Source organism: Aythya fuligula, chromosome 2 (assembly GCF_009819795.1).
Source record: "Aythya fuligula isolate bAytFul2 chromosome 2, bAytFul2.pri, whole genome shotgun sequence".
Taxonomy (NCBI): Eukaryota; Metazoa; Chordata; class Aves; order Anseriformes; family Anatidae; genus Aythya; species Aythya fuligula.
In genome coordinates this window covers 7,301,245-7,315,920 of record NC_045560.1, presented here as the reverse complement: position 1 = coordinate 7,315,920, position 14,676 = coordinate 7,301,245, and the positions used below count along the sequence as shown (strand labels likewise).

At 41.5% G+C, this 14,676-nt stretch overlaps 1 protein-coding gene across 8 annotated transcripts in view; it reads left to right on the top strand.

Annotated features, from left to right (window-relative positions):
- Window positions 1–12,080, top strand: part of KMT2C (lysine methyltransferase 2C) — a 193,244-nt gene extending 181,164 nt beyond the window's left edge. For 7 of the 8 annotated variants that reach the window (XM_032181531.1, XM_032181535.1, XM_032181539.1 and 4 more), the window contains 14 exons: window positions 151–298; window positions 1,096–1,274; window positions 1,388–1,542; window positions 1,727–1,979; window positions 2,556–2,695; window positions 4,246–4,350; window positions 6,227–7,346; window positions 8,337–8,473; window positions 8,644–8,786; window positions 9,053–9,221; window positions 10,193–10,309; window positions 11,004–11,077; window positions 11,483–11,591; window positions 11,845–12,080. In XM_032181531.1, the coding sequence (XP_032037422.1) occupies window positions 151–298; window positions 1,096–1,274; window positions 1,388–1,542; window positions 1,727–1,979; window positions 2,556–2,695; window positions 4,246–4,350; window positions 6,227–7,346; window positions 8,337–8,473; window positions 8,644–8,786; window positions 9,053–9,221; window positions 10,193–10,309; window positions 11,004–11,077; window positions 11,483–11,591; window positions 11,845–11,937 (2,942 nt within the window). In that variant the 3' untranslated portion in view covers window positions 11,938–12,080. The remainder of the gene's footprint in view (window positions 1–150; window positions 299–1,095; window positions 1,275–1,387; window positions 1,543–1,726; window positions 1,980–2,555; window positions 2,696–4,245; window positions 4,351–6,226; window positions 7,347–8,336; window positions 8,474–8,643; window positions 8,787–9,052; window positions 9,222–10,192; window positions 10,310–11,003; window positions 11,078–11,482; window positions 11,592–11,844) is intronic. The other variant, XM_032181536.1, reaches the window with a different exon arrangement.
- Window positions 12,081–14,676: the final 2,596 nt, after the last annotated feature.

The window sequence follows — 14,676 nt, the reverse complement described above, 5'->3', positions numbered from 1 at the left end:
AAAATTTTTTCAACTACAAATGGATGAGAGCTGCGTTACCATCTGCTCTTAATGCCTTGGTTGTATCTGGGAGCTGCCGGTACTTCAGAATGCAAATCAGTAGGAAGGGCTGTACAGATATCTCATTGTGCTCTGTTTCTCTGATTTTAGTTACCAAAGCTCTGGGACCAAAGCAGTTCCAGTTACCTTTCAGACCACAAGACGATTTACTAGTGAGAGCAATGGCTCAGGGCCCTAAAACTGTGGATGTTCCCGCTTCGCTTCCAACACCACCTCACAACAATCAGGAGGAGTTAAGGTGGGTTTTCCCTGACACATGTAAATAATGTGTTTGGAACAGATTCTGCAAACTCTCGGTAGGAGATGAGACTGTGGAGGTGTGAAGAAACAAAATCCATTGTGCATGGCAGACAGTGCACAGTAGGATTGTTTGTACCAGTTAGCTCCTAGCATTCCACATGTGAGCCATCAGTGCAGTAAAAAAGGTGACTTTTACCTTTGCTGCACTCAGTGTTCTGTTAAGTTACTAAGAATTCATTATCTTGCTCTATTAAAATTGAAAGAAAACTTTACAAACTGGTGTTTTTCATGGAGCAACATGGTGATGACAGCAGTATGGTGCAAGTGGCAGACAGCCTGAAAATTCCCCTGCTCTATTCAGTTTCGGGTACTGTGTGAGACGTGCTTGCTAGAACATGAGTCTCCCTACAAAGATCTTGCCTTTTCTTATCCTTTCACCTGCCTAACCAAATACTGGTGTAAGAGAGAGGATGGACTGGTGAATTAAGGATTAAATACTGATTTGGTGAATTAAGGATTAAATACTGATTTTTACTTCAGTGGATGGAGCCATGGGGGGCAGATGATTCTGTAAAGGAGCCAGGGCATTGCTGGTGCCTCTGATTTTGTCTTTCCCAAGAACCCACCTTGTGTGATGGAGTATTAGCCAGAATTAATGGCCTACCACATCATTGCATTTCATAACTAACAGAAAGAAGCAAGTTCATGATAATTCCATGTCACAATTTATAACATAGGCTCACCAAAGTTTTTTTGACCGTTTCCAAAACAGCTTTTTTTTTGGTTTTGTTCCAGGGTTCAAGATCACTGTGAGGACAGGGACACTCCTGACAGCTTCGTTCCTTCTTCCTCTCCTGAAAGTGTGGTAGGAATGGAAATAAGTAGGTATCCCGACTTGTCAGTCGTCAAGGAAGAGAACCCAGAGCCTGTACCATCTCCCATCATTCCCATCCTACCTAGCAGTACTGGAAAAGGTGAGACTGCAACAGAATGAATTAGAACTAGTCTTTCTTCTATTCTCTTTTATTATTTTTTTTTCATTCATATGCATGTAGGATTAACCTAGGGTATTTTGTTTTATTTTCAGGTTCAGAAGCCAAAAGGAATTACATAAAGTCAGAACCTGGTTCTGGAGCATTACCTGGTTCTGGCTTCTTTGCCTCTCAGCTTGGTCCATCCCAGAATGGTCCTAAATCTGGCCTTATATCTGTAGCAATTACATTACATCCCACAGCTGCTGAGGTAAAAGAAAGAAGTCTGTTAACTTCTGTTGTATTTCATATACATGTTCTTCAAATAGTGGATCTGAAGGGGGCTGTAGCATACTAAAATTAAACAGCTGTTGTAATCTTTTAATGATTTACATTATTTCTGCCTTACTGCTTGTCTGGTGAAAACAAAGCTGTGTTCTCATTATTGTTTTTAGAATATTAGTAACGTTGTGGCAGCCTTCTCCAACCTGCTGCACGTCCGAATTCCCAACAGTTACGAGGTTAGTAATGCTCCAGACGTCCCATCCTCCATGGCAGCGGCCAACAGTCACAGGGTGAACCCATCTCTGGAGTACAGGCAGCACTTACTGCTTCAGGGTCCTCAGGCAGGGTCCTTGGGACCTGCCAGGATCTCAGGGTCTTACGGACTGAAGCAACCCAACGTGCCATTTCCTGCAAGCAACAATGGTGAGTGGGCATCAGTTCTAAATCTGCTCTAAATCACTTCTAAATCTGCTTTATCATTAGTTGATTCTCATTCTAAGTAATAATACTTTTCTTGTGTGATAAGGCCATGCAGACCTGCTCCTGATGCTAACAGTAACATAACAGGTCTGATTCTGTGTGATTCTGTGTGATTCTGTGTGATCCAGCTCTGACTTCCATTCTGTTTCTCACTTCACTGTCAGTGAGATACTTCTTCCAGTAGTACCCAACATTAGTAATTTTATGGCTGGCCTGCTTTTAAATACATTGTTCTGGAAGGTTGCTATTCTTCTGGAAAACTTTATGCAAGTCTTTAAGTATGTATTGCTCTATTGTTTTAGTTATTCATTTCACATACAATAATGCATTTTTGCCTTGTTCACACAGGTGCTTTCGGCCTGGTTTAAACAATTTCCCCATCAGGACCTAGTTTTAAAGCTTGCTTTCTATCTCCTATCCAGGAGGATGCTACTCCTCTAAGCCACCAAAGAATGCTGTGTCTTGTCCTAAGTTTGATTTAGTCGGCTATGGCTTCTAACAGACTTCTCTGTTTTCTAGGTATAGCTGGCTATAAGGATCACAGTCAAAACATTGCAGAAAGCTCAGCACTGAGACCTCGCTGGTGTTCTCATTGCAAAGTGGTGGTTCTTGGTAGTGGGGTGCGGAAGTCCTTCAAAGACCTGCCTTTCCATAAACAGGTACTGCAGTGGAAGTAAAGTTTCTTGCATGTAATGGTCAGTAAGCAAATGCAGGGAACTAAGACTGCTGCTTAATGTTCCAACTCATACTGCTTCATAGTTTCTTTGTATTCTCCCTTTTCTGACAGTCCTAATTCAGGATGGGACATTCAAGCACATTTGTAGTGCAAATAACAAATGTCAAAGTTGTTACATAAAATATTTCAGTAAATTGCATGAAAGAGGTCCCATAAATAGAGGCCTCCTAAATTGTGCTGCCACTCTCCTTCCATGACCACTTCAGGGACCTTAAGAATTCAAAAAGAGCCTGTAAGGCTGCTTCACACTGTCATTTCATGGAATCACAGAGTGGTTTGGGTTGGAAGGGACCTTAAAGATCATCTAATTCATCATCTAAGCGTGGGCAGGGACCCCTCCCACCAGCCCAGGCTGCTTGTAGCCCCTGTAGGTACTGAAAAGTTGCTGTAAGGTCACCATGGAGCCTTCTCTTCTGCAGGCTGAGAGAGTTGGGGTTGTTCAGCCTGGCTCCACAGCAGAGGTGCTCCAGCCTCTGAGCATCCTCATGGCCTCCTCTGGACTCACCCCAACAGCTCCCTGTCCTTCTTCTGTTGGGGACCCCAGAGCTGAACACAGGCTCCAGGTGGGGTCTCACAGGAGCAGAGCAGAGGGGGACAATCCCCTCCCTCCCCTGCTGCACATGCTGCCTTTGGTGCAGCCCAGGATGCGGTTGGCTTTCCGGGCTGTGCATGAATACTGCTTGCTCATGTTGAGCTTCTCATCCACCACCACCCCCAGGTCCTTCTCCTCATCTCAATCCATTCTCCGCCCAACCTGTATTCGTACTTAAGGTTCTGTAACAGTGAGAGTACTTCTACTCTTCCTGAGCAATAACCAGTTCTCAATCTCAGTGTCTTGTATTTTATATTGTTTCTCGTGTAAACAGAATCCCAAGCTGCTCGTTACGGTCATAGGCAAATACAGAGTGTTTGCACAGGGAAGTGTCATTCAGTAAAAATGTACCGTTGCTGATTGTTTGAATAAGATTGAGATGATTATGCAGCAAAGGTATAAAGTCAGAATTTATATATAAAATTAATGGGTTCATGTAGTCAGAAAAACACTGAATTCCCAGGAATGTTTTGCAGATGGATCAGTAGATAAAACAGTATGAACTGCCTTTGACTACCCTAAAATGAGATGTTCTTTTGTCATCTAAAGATAAAAGAAAATGGATTTTCACTTTGCACGTGTGCCTGTGGAGCAGATGGGTACATGGTATTAGAAAGCTTTATTTTGATCGTTAAACTTCTGTTAAAGGCAGAAAAGTAAATTTCTGTGAAGAAACGCTGAAGAACAGGGTTGTAGGTGGTGTTATCTGTCAAATAATCAAGTATTTTTATATCACAGTAGCACTCGTTACTTCCCAAATGTTCTACAAATAAAGAGGTAGACAGTTTCTAGCCAGATTGGAAGACTTGTTCCATTACACCTCGTATGTAAAGAATGGTATTAAAATGCATTTCTGATAATCTTCCATGTTTGATCCCCAGGATTCCCAAGAAGGGCCTGATAAAATGAAGGACGTTGTATTCTGTAGCAACAACTGCTTTGTTCTCTATTCAGCAGCTGTGCAGGCAAAAAACTCCGAGAACAAAGTAAGTATCAAATGCTGGTGAATCCTAGCGAGCAGAGATTACTGCAGCTGTGTTTTGAAAACCTGAAATGGGGCGGAGGGATCAGACACAGAAATTCTGAACCATCAGGGTGAAATCACATTGATATTTGCAGAGCCCTCTGTCTAACAGAGGTACAGGTCAGAACACAAACCATCTTGTGCTGTCCTCACAGGCTTTGAAGATGCAATCTCAGAAAAGTAGTCTATGGGTTAAAGTTGTCTGGGCATTGTTAGAAACCACAGACACCTCTTTAAGAGTTATTTTCTGCATTTTGATTTGGCTTATATACAGCCAAAGTCTTACATCTATGCAAACATCTGTATGGCAAGTTTACCAAAGCATTTGTATTTTCTTAATGCATCAGAAAGCAATAATCTTATTCAGTTATTTTACTTGGGTGAAGTTGCCATTCTAAAGTATTAATTACCAAAACAATAATAAAGAGGCTGCTGACCGACAGTGACAAGGAAAATTAGCTTGTAGTTACTGGAAAAATAGTTTCTTAAAAGCTTGTTCAACTGAAATTGAACCTAGCCCATGGATTTTTCCCAGGTGGGGGATAGGATGAATGTCCAGAATAGGACGCTTTAGTTCTCTACCTACCAATGCTATTAGGGATATACAGCAGCTTGGAGAAACTCAGCACGTCTGCACAGGGCCTTGTTTCTTGCTATGCCTGGGTGCTTCCAGCTTCGAATAAATACAATGGGTTACATCTGTAAGGTTCAGGGTGGTGCCACTGTAAGGTTAGTAGGCCTTCGAGTACATTCTCAAATTGCACTTAATAATAACTTACTGAAATCTTACAAGAACACTTACATTTATCCATTTAATCATTTAAATGACATAGTCTTCACTCAGGACTAAATAATCGTGCTGTTTATTTTCTCATAGATAAAAACGTTCAAATACTTTTAACTAGCTTGGTTTCTACTTTTGGGTAATTCAAACCCACATTTTTTCCTAAACCAGTGGACAGAATGGGCAACATGCTTCGAGCGTTACCTAATTAATGACTTCTCACATAGCCACATGCTTACTGTAGAATATGCAGCCTTCCTTCAGTTGCTTCTTACTTACTTCTTCAAAAGAAACAACAAAATTCTGGATGAGAAGATAAAAATGTTTACATCCACATGCTTGCACAAGTGTATTGCTGCATACATAATTAAGTTAATTACATGTCACATTCAGCCTCTTAATCCTTTCATTTATTCTTTCAAGATTAATCACAGAAACCACATTAGGCACTTTTAATCTAAACTTCCCTTGTTCTTCTTGTTCTCCTTTCTTTTTTTTAATAAATCTCTGCAGGTTTAATTCTTGTTTACTGTAACCGAACAGCTAAGACCCCAAGGTACATGACTAATGCAGAGCTGTACAGGAATTTCCTTGTCACTTGTTTCCAGGAAAAATACGTGGCATTAATTCCCAGTCTTCCCCTTCTAGCAAATAACAAGTTTCTCGTTCTTTGAATTAATTCTGTGACCCATATTTTTGGTTATTTTGTGTCATAACAGAACTTTCTAAAAATACCTAAAATGTAAATCCCTCAATTACCCCTAGAGCATTTGATTAGCTTTTCATTCAAAAGCTGTACACAGGATCCTTTGCTCTTCCTGTGAAGTTGTAAAGGGCACCACATTCTGGGTTGACTGGGAGAACTTCAGTGCTCTGTATCCCAGCACAGGTTGTGACAAACCAGGTGAAGGTAATTTCCACCTTTCTCTGTCGCTGCATCACGATTTTAGGCCTTCAGAGTAGCCTCTCCAGTTCAGTTCTGACCTGAAAGTTTCGAAGAGACGTGTAATGCTTTGGAATTTTTTTCTTAAAGAGTTTTCTCTTGGTTTATCAGGAGTCGGTTCCATCTTTGCCGCAGTCACCGATGAAGGAGAGGCCACCCAAAGCATTCCATCAGTACAGCAACAACATCTCCACCTTGGATGTCCATTGTCTGCCTCAGTTGCAGGAAAAAGCGTCTCCACCATCCTCGCCCCCGATCATGTTCCCCCCTGCATTTGAAGCAGCCAAGGTAGAGGCGAAACCGGACGAGCTTAAGGTAACGGTGAAACTAAAACCTAGGTTAAAAGCAATACACAGCAGTCTTGATGACTGTCGGCCTCCTAGTAAGAAATGGAAAGGAATGAAGTGGAAGAAGTGGAGCATTCAGATTGTGATTCCTAAAGGATCATTCAAACCTCCTTGTGAAGAAGAAATAGATGAATTTCTCAAAAAATTGGGCACAACCCTTAAACCAGATCCCGTGCTTAAAGACTACAGAAAATGTTGCTTCTGTCATGAGGAAGGTGATGGATTAACTGATGGACCAGCAAGGCTTCTGAACCTGGATTTAGACCTTTGGGTCCATTTGAACTGCGCTCTTTGGTCTACAGAAGTCTACGAGACACAAGCTGGTGCCTTAATAAACGTGGAACTGGCACTGCGGAGAGGCTTGCAGATGAAGTGCATGTTCTGTCACAAAATGGGTGCCACCAGCGGTTGTCACAGGTTAAGGTGCACCAATATTTATCACTTTACCTGTGCCATTAAAGCACAATGCATGTTTTTTAAAGACAAGACCATGCTTTGCCCCATGCACAAACCAAAGGGAACTCACGAGCAAGAACTCAGTTACTTTGCAGTCTTCAGGAGGGTCTACGTGCAGCGCGACGAGGTGCGGCAGATCGCTAGCATCGTGCAGCGAGGAGAACGCGACCACACCTTCCGTGTGGGGAGCCTGATCTTCCACGCCGTCGGTCAGCTGCTGCCGCAGCAGATGCAGGCGTTTCACTCCTCGAAAGCGCTCTTCCCCGTGGGCTACGAGGCCAGCAGGCTGTACTGGAGCATGAGATACGCAAACAGGCGCTGTCGCTATCTCTGTTCGATCGAGGAGAAGGACGGGCTTCCACTGTTTGTCATCAAGGTTGTGGAGCAAGGCCACGAAGATCTGGTCCTCACGGACACAACGCCAAAAGGTAAATTTTGTCGACTGAGGTGGTGGCTTTCGTGGGTCTGCTGTTTGTTACTAATGGTACTTATCACCTGTGATAAATGTTTCAAACCAATTCTGCAGACACTGCTCTAATTCAGACATTGCAATGTTAGAGGGAGCTGCCAGGGTCTGTTTTTAATTGAATGCTGGAAAGACTGAGGACACCTTTGAAGAAGCCACATAGGCTGCAAATAAAAGGCGATTTGTTCCGTGTTCAGCTGAGGTTAAAATTCAAGAGTAAGAATGTTGGTACAAGTTTTCTTCCCTGAAAAGTGACTTTGTTTAAATATAATATTGCTACAAAGGTGTCTTCAAATCAGTCCTGATGAGGTTTATGTGCAGTAAAAGGAGAGTGAGGTTCCCAAGTTGTTCTCAGGGCTGCGAGCACTGACTCTGCTGGGTGAGGAACAGCACGTTAGAGGATAAACGTATGGCAGGTCTTGGGAACCTGCAACGCTTTGGGTTGTGACCACTTTGTGCTGTGGATGCCAATACGCCTGGCTCTGCTCTGCCCAGGTAAACCTCAGCTGAATTTTCCACGCACAACTGAGTGCTAACTGTAATCTGATTATGGAAAAAGCACATAGAGGTAACTTTTTAGCAAACTTGTGCAGATTTTCTAGGAGAATCTCTGTTGTAACTTCAGAAAGCCCCCTGATTCCCTGGAGAGAAACGTTTATTATTGTCAGAGAACGGAAGGTTTCTGTGCTACGAATACTAAACGCTCTGTCCCTGAGAAGCAAGGAAGGGTACAGCAGGAATATTAAGCTGCTTTGGAGTTCGTTCAAGACAAAATAATATCTCATCAGATCATTCTCCACTTTGCTTATGAAACACTGGCCTTGGCAGCAACAAAACACCTTTCCAGTATGAGTTTCTGGTTCCTCCTATCTTCAGGCGTGAGTTTTAAAACCAGTACAATGGCCTTTTAATTTTTTTGATCCATGTAATTCTTTCCCGTATGGTTGTGTAGGTGTGTGGGATAAAATCTTGGAGCCTGTTGCTTCTGTTAGAAAAGAGTCTGAAATGCTCCAGCTGTTTCCTGGCTACTTGAAGGGTGAAGACCTCTTTGGTTTGACAGTCTCTGCGGTGGCAAGGATTGCCGAATCGGTGAGTCTTCACCATCACAGCTCTTGCTGGATCACCCAGAATTGTTGGCTATCTCATACACACATGAGAAAGGGAGCAGGAGGAAGTGTGGATAATGAAACATCTCATTACGTGCCGTGACCCGTTAATTACTTGGCTTTTCTTTTTTGTTTGTGTCTGTTCTTTTGCAGCTTCCAGGGGTTGAGGCCTGTGAGAATTACACTTTCCGCTATGGCCGAAACCCCTTAATGGAACTTCCTCTTGCCATCAACCCCACGGGCTGTGCCCGTGCCGAGCCTAAAATGAGTACCCATGTCAAGAGGTTTGTGTTAAGGTATTTTGTTTTAATTTCACATAGTACAGCCCAGGGTTTATAGGCTGCTTAGGGTTATTTGTGCTTTCGTCTGCTGCTTACAAACCCTGTCGTCTTTGGCTGTGTATGTGCATGCCCAGATCAATGGGATCGCTGTGTCGTCTATGCTAGCTGGCTTTAAGTGTGTGTGCGTCTAAAAGAATTTTTTTAATCGGCTTTGTGGCTGTTTTCGGAGAAATCTTCAGTTTGTTTTGTATTTTTTCCTGTTATATGCCCAACTCCTACAGGCCTCACACCTTGAATAGCACCAGCACATCGAAGTCATTTCAGAGCACAGTTACAGGAGAACTGAATGCGCCTTACAGTAAGCAGTTCGTCCATTCCAAGTCCTCTCAGTACCGAAAAATGAAAACCGAATGGAAGTCCAACGTGTATCTAGCTCGCTCTCGCATTCAGGTCAGTTCTCATCAGAGGAAATTCTTATACTAATTTGTATTTAGATTTATTTTCATATATTGCATACATATTTTTCATTTATTTTAATATACATCATTCATATTTTAATCTAATTGGCTTTATTTATATAAATAATTATTTTATTATTTTTATAATGTTTATATTTGTTTTATATTTTTAAAATATAACAAAACAATTGCAATATGCCTTCAAGTCTGTACCAAAATTTGGCAATTTGTATGTGGCAAATCACTTCATAAGACTCTGAAGCAATATTTCTTAATAATTATTGTAAATACCTTAAAAATTAATTTGTTACTGTCATCTAGAAAAACGCGTTACTTTCTTTCAAGGTGGTTCTGTCCATATTTCTCAGAAAGTTACTAAAAATAAATACATGAATATGCAGTGGAAGTATGACATAGCCAGACCACGCTGAGTAAAGTGGTGTGAAACCAGTACAGAGTTCAACACTTGACTGCATTCCTTAGCGGGTTTCTTATGATTTCTGTGTAATTATTTGTGGTTTCGCTCCACAGACCATTGTGCACAAACTTTGTATCTTTTTGTGTGTGAACATGGTTGTTGTTTGTTTTAGGTTGGACTTAACTGTGCTATTGTGTTCCTCTTACGTTTCTCCATTCTTGTGAGGCGCCTACTTTATTTTGCAGTGAATTTGTAATCTGCACACAGTCAGTCATAAGGTATAAGAGGTATAAGAGAAGCCTGCTTTCTCACCTAGACAGAAGCCAAGTATGTTTTATTGCATCTTAACATTTTTCTGTAAACCTGAGTTTTTCATCCGGATCGTTACAACACAAGTTGCTTTTCTGTGCTACTTTATCCTTTCTGGGTAGTTTACATTTCTTTTCACGTGATTTTCTGCAGGAATGGTTTTGGGGCATGGTGAGGAGTGCAGTTGTAAATGTAAATCTATTATGAAATTCTAAATCCCCACCTGTTTTTTGTAGGGCTTGGGCTTGTATGCTGCTAGAGACATTGAAAAGCACACTATGGTCATTGAATATATCGGAACTATTATCCGCAATGAGGTGGCGAACAGGAAAGAGAAGCTTTACGAATCTCAGGTACGGGCTGGTGTTTGTTCACCGTTTCTTTCCCCTTCCCCATTCCATCATTTGTATCACAAGGCAAATGCTCGCTGTTTGTCGGATGAATTTGTGGATCATGAAGAGATGTGAGCCATGGCTGCAGCAGGCAATAGGAGTCAGGTCCCCTCGGTTCTGTGTGCTGCTGTGCTCTAAATGCAGTGGGCTAAAAGTACAGCCACAGGAGGCTACAGTTTCTTATTAAAGGACCTCAGAGTACTTAAATGTTTAATAAACCTCGCAGCATCCCAGCCAGGCAGGTAATGCATATTCTCATTCCTGGAGGAAAAAGAAAGAGCTTTTAGAGAGATGTCAGGACCTCAATTTTTAATGAGAACTTTACATTTAAAGCAATTCCCTTTGTGTAACGTCGCAGTATTGTAACAGTTAATACACATTTGCGAAGCACTTGAAGAAACCCGAGCTATTAGTACACTGTTGGAGGGAAATACTAATTTGACAGCTGTGTGTTGCTGACCCATCCAATCCCTCAAAAAGCAGTGAGGTTAATGGCAGCTTGCCACTGGCAGACGAAGTGTGTGCATCACTGTCCCCAGCGAGCCAGTGGGTGTCTGATGATGTTCGTGGAACACTTGGAGATAACCCACGTTGCTGCTTGGTTTTAATCATCGACAATTAATTAAAATCTCCTTTTTTCCCCAATTCTTTCCAGAATCGCGGGGTGTACATGTTCCGCATTGACAATGACCACGTCATCGATGCTACCTTGACGGGAGGTCCTGCAAGGTGGGTGGCTCTGGAGAGATCCCTGGCCTCGTTCTGGAGAGCTGTCCCCTTCCCTGGGGGCTGCTTGTTCAGGGATTCAAGTCTGTGCTTTTCCCAATGGCCTCTACTCTGCAGGCTGGCACGTTCAGTCTTTATACCGTCCCACTGAAATAATGTCATCTTTTTCATTAGCTTTACTCATCTTTGATTGTATTTCATGGCAGCTATGAAGAAAGTGGATTTTTTTTTTAACATTTCATTTTTTTTTGGCATTTTCTAGGTAAAGAAACAAGTACAGAGTAATATAATTTTATCTGGAAAGTCAATGCACCCCTGAAGCTAAGGTCATTCTAAGGTTTGGTTTCAATTTGTCTCAAATGATGCATTTTCTTAAAAGGTTACCTTTTTCAAACTCTCTTTTCGTAGGTATATCAACCATTCGTGTGCACCTAACTGCGTGGCTGAGGTGGTGACTTTTGAGAGAGGACACAAAATCATCATTAGCTCCAGCAGGAGAATCCAGAAAGGGGAGGAGGTAGGGCTGCCTCCTTTATTTCTACATCGCTCTTGCCACTTATGTTCATTTCTAGATATTTACCCAATTCCTACAGCCACCAGCACCAATTGTTTGTGCTGTGATGGGGAGGACTGACGTTTCCCCTCCCCTTTTCCATGTTAAATCTTGCCAGCTCCTACGGGTGCAATGTTTGATGAATTTAAGCTGTAGGTACAAGGGAAGATGTAGTAAAATCAATTTTTGGTAACCACTCTCCTGCATCTTTCTCCAGCTTTGCTATGACTATAAGTTTGATTTTGAAGATGACCAGCACAAGATTCCATGTCACTGTGGAGCTGTAAACTGCCGAAAATGGATGAACTAGAATGCATTCCTTGCTGTCTTTTGAGGGTTGCTTGTCCCTAGGAAGAAGTGATTCACATTTTGATTTTGTCGACATAAAATTGTTGCCTTTTTGAAGGGAAGAAAAAAATCACTTCTGGAAGTACACATTTCTACTCAAGTATTTAAAAAAGAAAAAAAAAAAAAAAAAGAAAAAAAAAAGGAAAAACAAGCACCAGAAGCAAGCCGGCAAAATCTGAAGCTAACTTTCCAGACACGTGGAGGTTAAACTGATTTAACAGAATGGTCCAGCACTTTTGTTTTTGAGCTCACTAAGGAGAAACTGTTGAACTTGGGCAAAGAACTGATGGCTGACCTGCGGAAGTGCAGGTGGGCATATATGAATGTAAGACTGAAATCACCAGCGAAAGGGAGAAGTCCAAAGTGCTGGCCACAGCCTTATTTGATAAAGGGGCAGGCCCTCTAATTAAAGAAAAATTTTAAATAAAAGTAGACACCACTGAACAAGGAATGTACTGAAACGACTTCCTTAGGGATAGAGCTAAGGGAAAAATAACTTGCACTAAAATACATTTAAATACTTGATTCCATGAGTCAGTTTATTGTAGTTTTTGATTTCTGTAAAATAAGAGAACCTTTTTGTATTTATTATTGAATAAGTGAATGAAGCTATTTTTAAAAAGAAAGTTAGAAGAAAGCCAAGCTGCTGCTGTTACCTGCAGAACTAACAAACTCTGTTACTTTGTACAAAAGTGTAAATATTTTGAGAAAAAAAAAATACAGTATAAAAATAGTTATTGACCAAATGCTACCAGACTCTGCAGCAGTTCGGGTGCTTATTATAAAATGTCAATAGGGATGTTACAATATGATCTCATGTATTAACAGACATGTGATTACAATTACGGAATAACCAAAATCTCAATTTAAAGAGAGAGGGTTTTTTATGTTTCAAGCAGTCTCAACTGTGGTCTATTAGAATTTTTTTAAGTAAACCTTAAGCCTGGTACAGGGCGTGTATATTACCAATAAGACTTTTGTAGATGTTTGGGTAATTTAGATTAATTTTATTTGTATTATATTGTTGCATCCCTATTTCTTAAGTCAGGTTTTTTGTGCTTAAAATTTGTGATAACTGTGAATAACTGCTAAAACCACCCAAAATAGAGGCTGAACATCGTTTTTTCTTCAGCAAAAGTAGTCAAGATTAGGTGACTGTTCAGCCTACATTAAATCATGTAAACAGCATAGAATCATGTAGTTGGAGCTTAAGTCTGATATGATAGCCTTCTTAAAAGGAAAACATGGAAAAAAATTAGATGTAATGTGCTTGCAGCTGCAGGACGCTGGCAATAGGGTTTTGGAAAATGTAATTTAAAGATGTGTTTGTATGGATTGTTTTTGTTTACATTTCTTTAAAAAAAAATAAACACTGTTTTGTGTTTGCTTGTAGAAATTTAATCAGCATTTTGAACCAGGTTAGCTTTTTATTTTGTACTTAAAATTCTGGTACTGACACTTCACAGACTAAATATAAAAAAAAAATGAAGTTTTTTTTTTGTGTGCACAATTAAAGTGGACTGTAAACTGTTGGTATATTCAGTAATACAGTTCTGAACTTGTAATGTATATGGCATGATGTATTTTTATCTTACAGAATAAATCAATTGTATATATTTTTCTCTTGATAAATAGCTGTATGAAATTGTTTCTTGAATATTTTTCTTCTCTTGTACAATATTCCAACATCCTACCAGTATTTGTCCTACAGTTTTTTCTGTTCTGTATAATAGTATCTAATGTTGGCAAAAAAACAAAAACAACACAAAAAAAAAAGAATTTTTTGAAGTATACAGAGTGTTATGGGTTTTGGAATTTGTGGAAACAGATTTAGAAGATCAGCATTTACAAATAAAAATATTTTACATCTATAAATTATTACCCTCCTGTTTTCATTCGGGGTGTCTGCCTTCTAGTCATCTCTGGATCTCGGTGTCTTCCAGCAGCACGAAGCAGTGGAGAATGCAGGGGGTGAGTGGCGTTCCCCTGCTCTGCCACGCTCCCTGCACCTTCAGTTTTACTCCATGATGCCACGTCCCTGGAGGCAGTGAAGCGATGCCATTCCCTTGTGTTCGGCTTTTCCTCCTTCATCCTTTGAGCTGGAGCTGGTTGCAAGCAGCCTGAGTTGGTGTCCTCCTCCTCCTGCCCAGCCAAATCCCTGTCAGCAGCTGTAGGTGGTGACTCAGATACAGGAAGAAAACCAAATGCCACCCAGTCAGGCAACGCATGCAGAGACCACGTAACTGACTCAGGACGGGTGTTGGTAGAAACGCTCATCACCAAAATCTGACCAAGGGAGGAGGGTGACTGACCAGGAGCTGGCTTTGGCCAGCAGCAGCCTTTCACTGTAGTAACGCTGTGCTCCAAAATGCCGCTGTGCCACCTCATTCCTGAAACCACCCCTGTGCCTCAGGCCTTAGAGCAGTGCAGTGGGCAAGGGGAGCCCTTCGTGGGCAGCCTCAGCCCCTTCCTGGCCCCCCCCCAGCTCTGGCCATGGCTCCAGGCCCAGCACAGCAAGTGTGGGGATCGGGCGTGTCACCTGCAGGCAGCACCTGGCTTTGCACGTGGTAGAGCAGCCACGAGCCACATGGAAGGAGGGGTACCCGGCCTTCAAAGGGAAAGACTAAAAACATTTTATGTCACTAATATGCATGGGGATAAAAATAAGTCGTATTTATAGCAAAAGGGAGGTAGATGATGT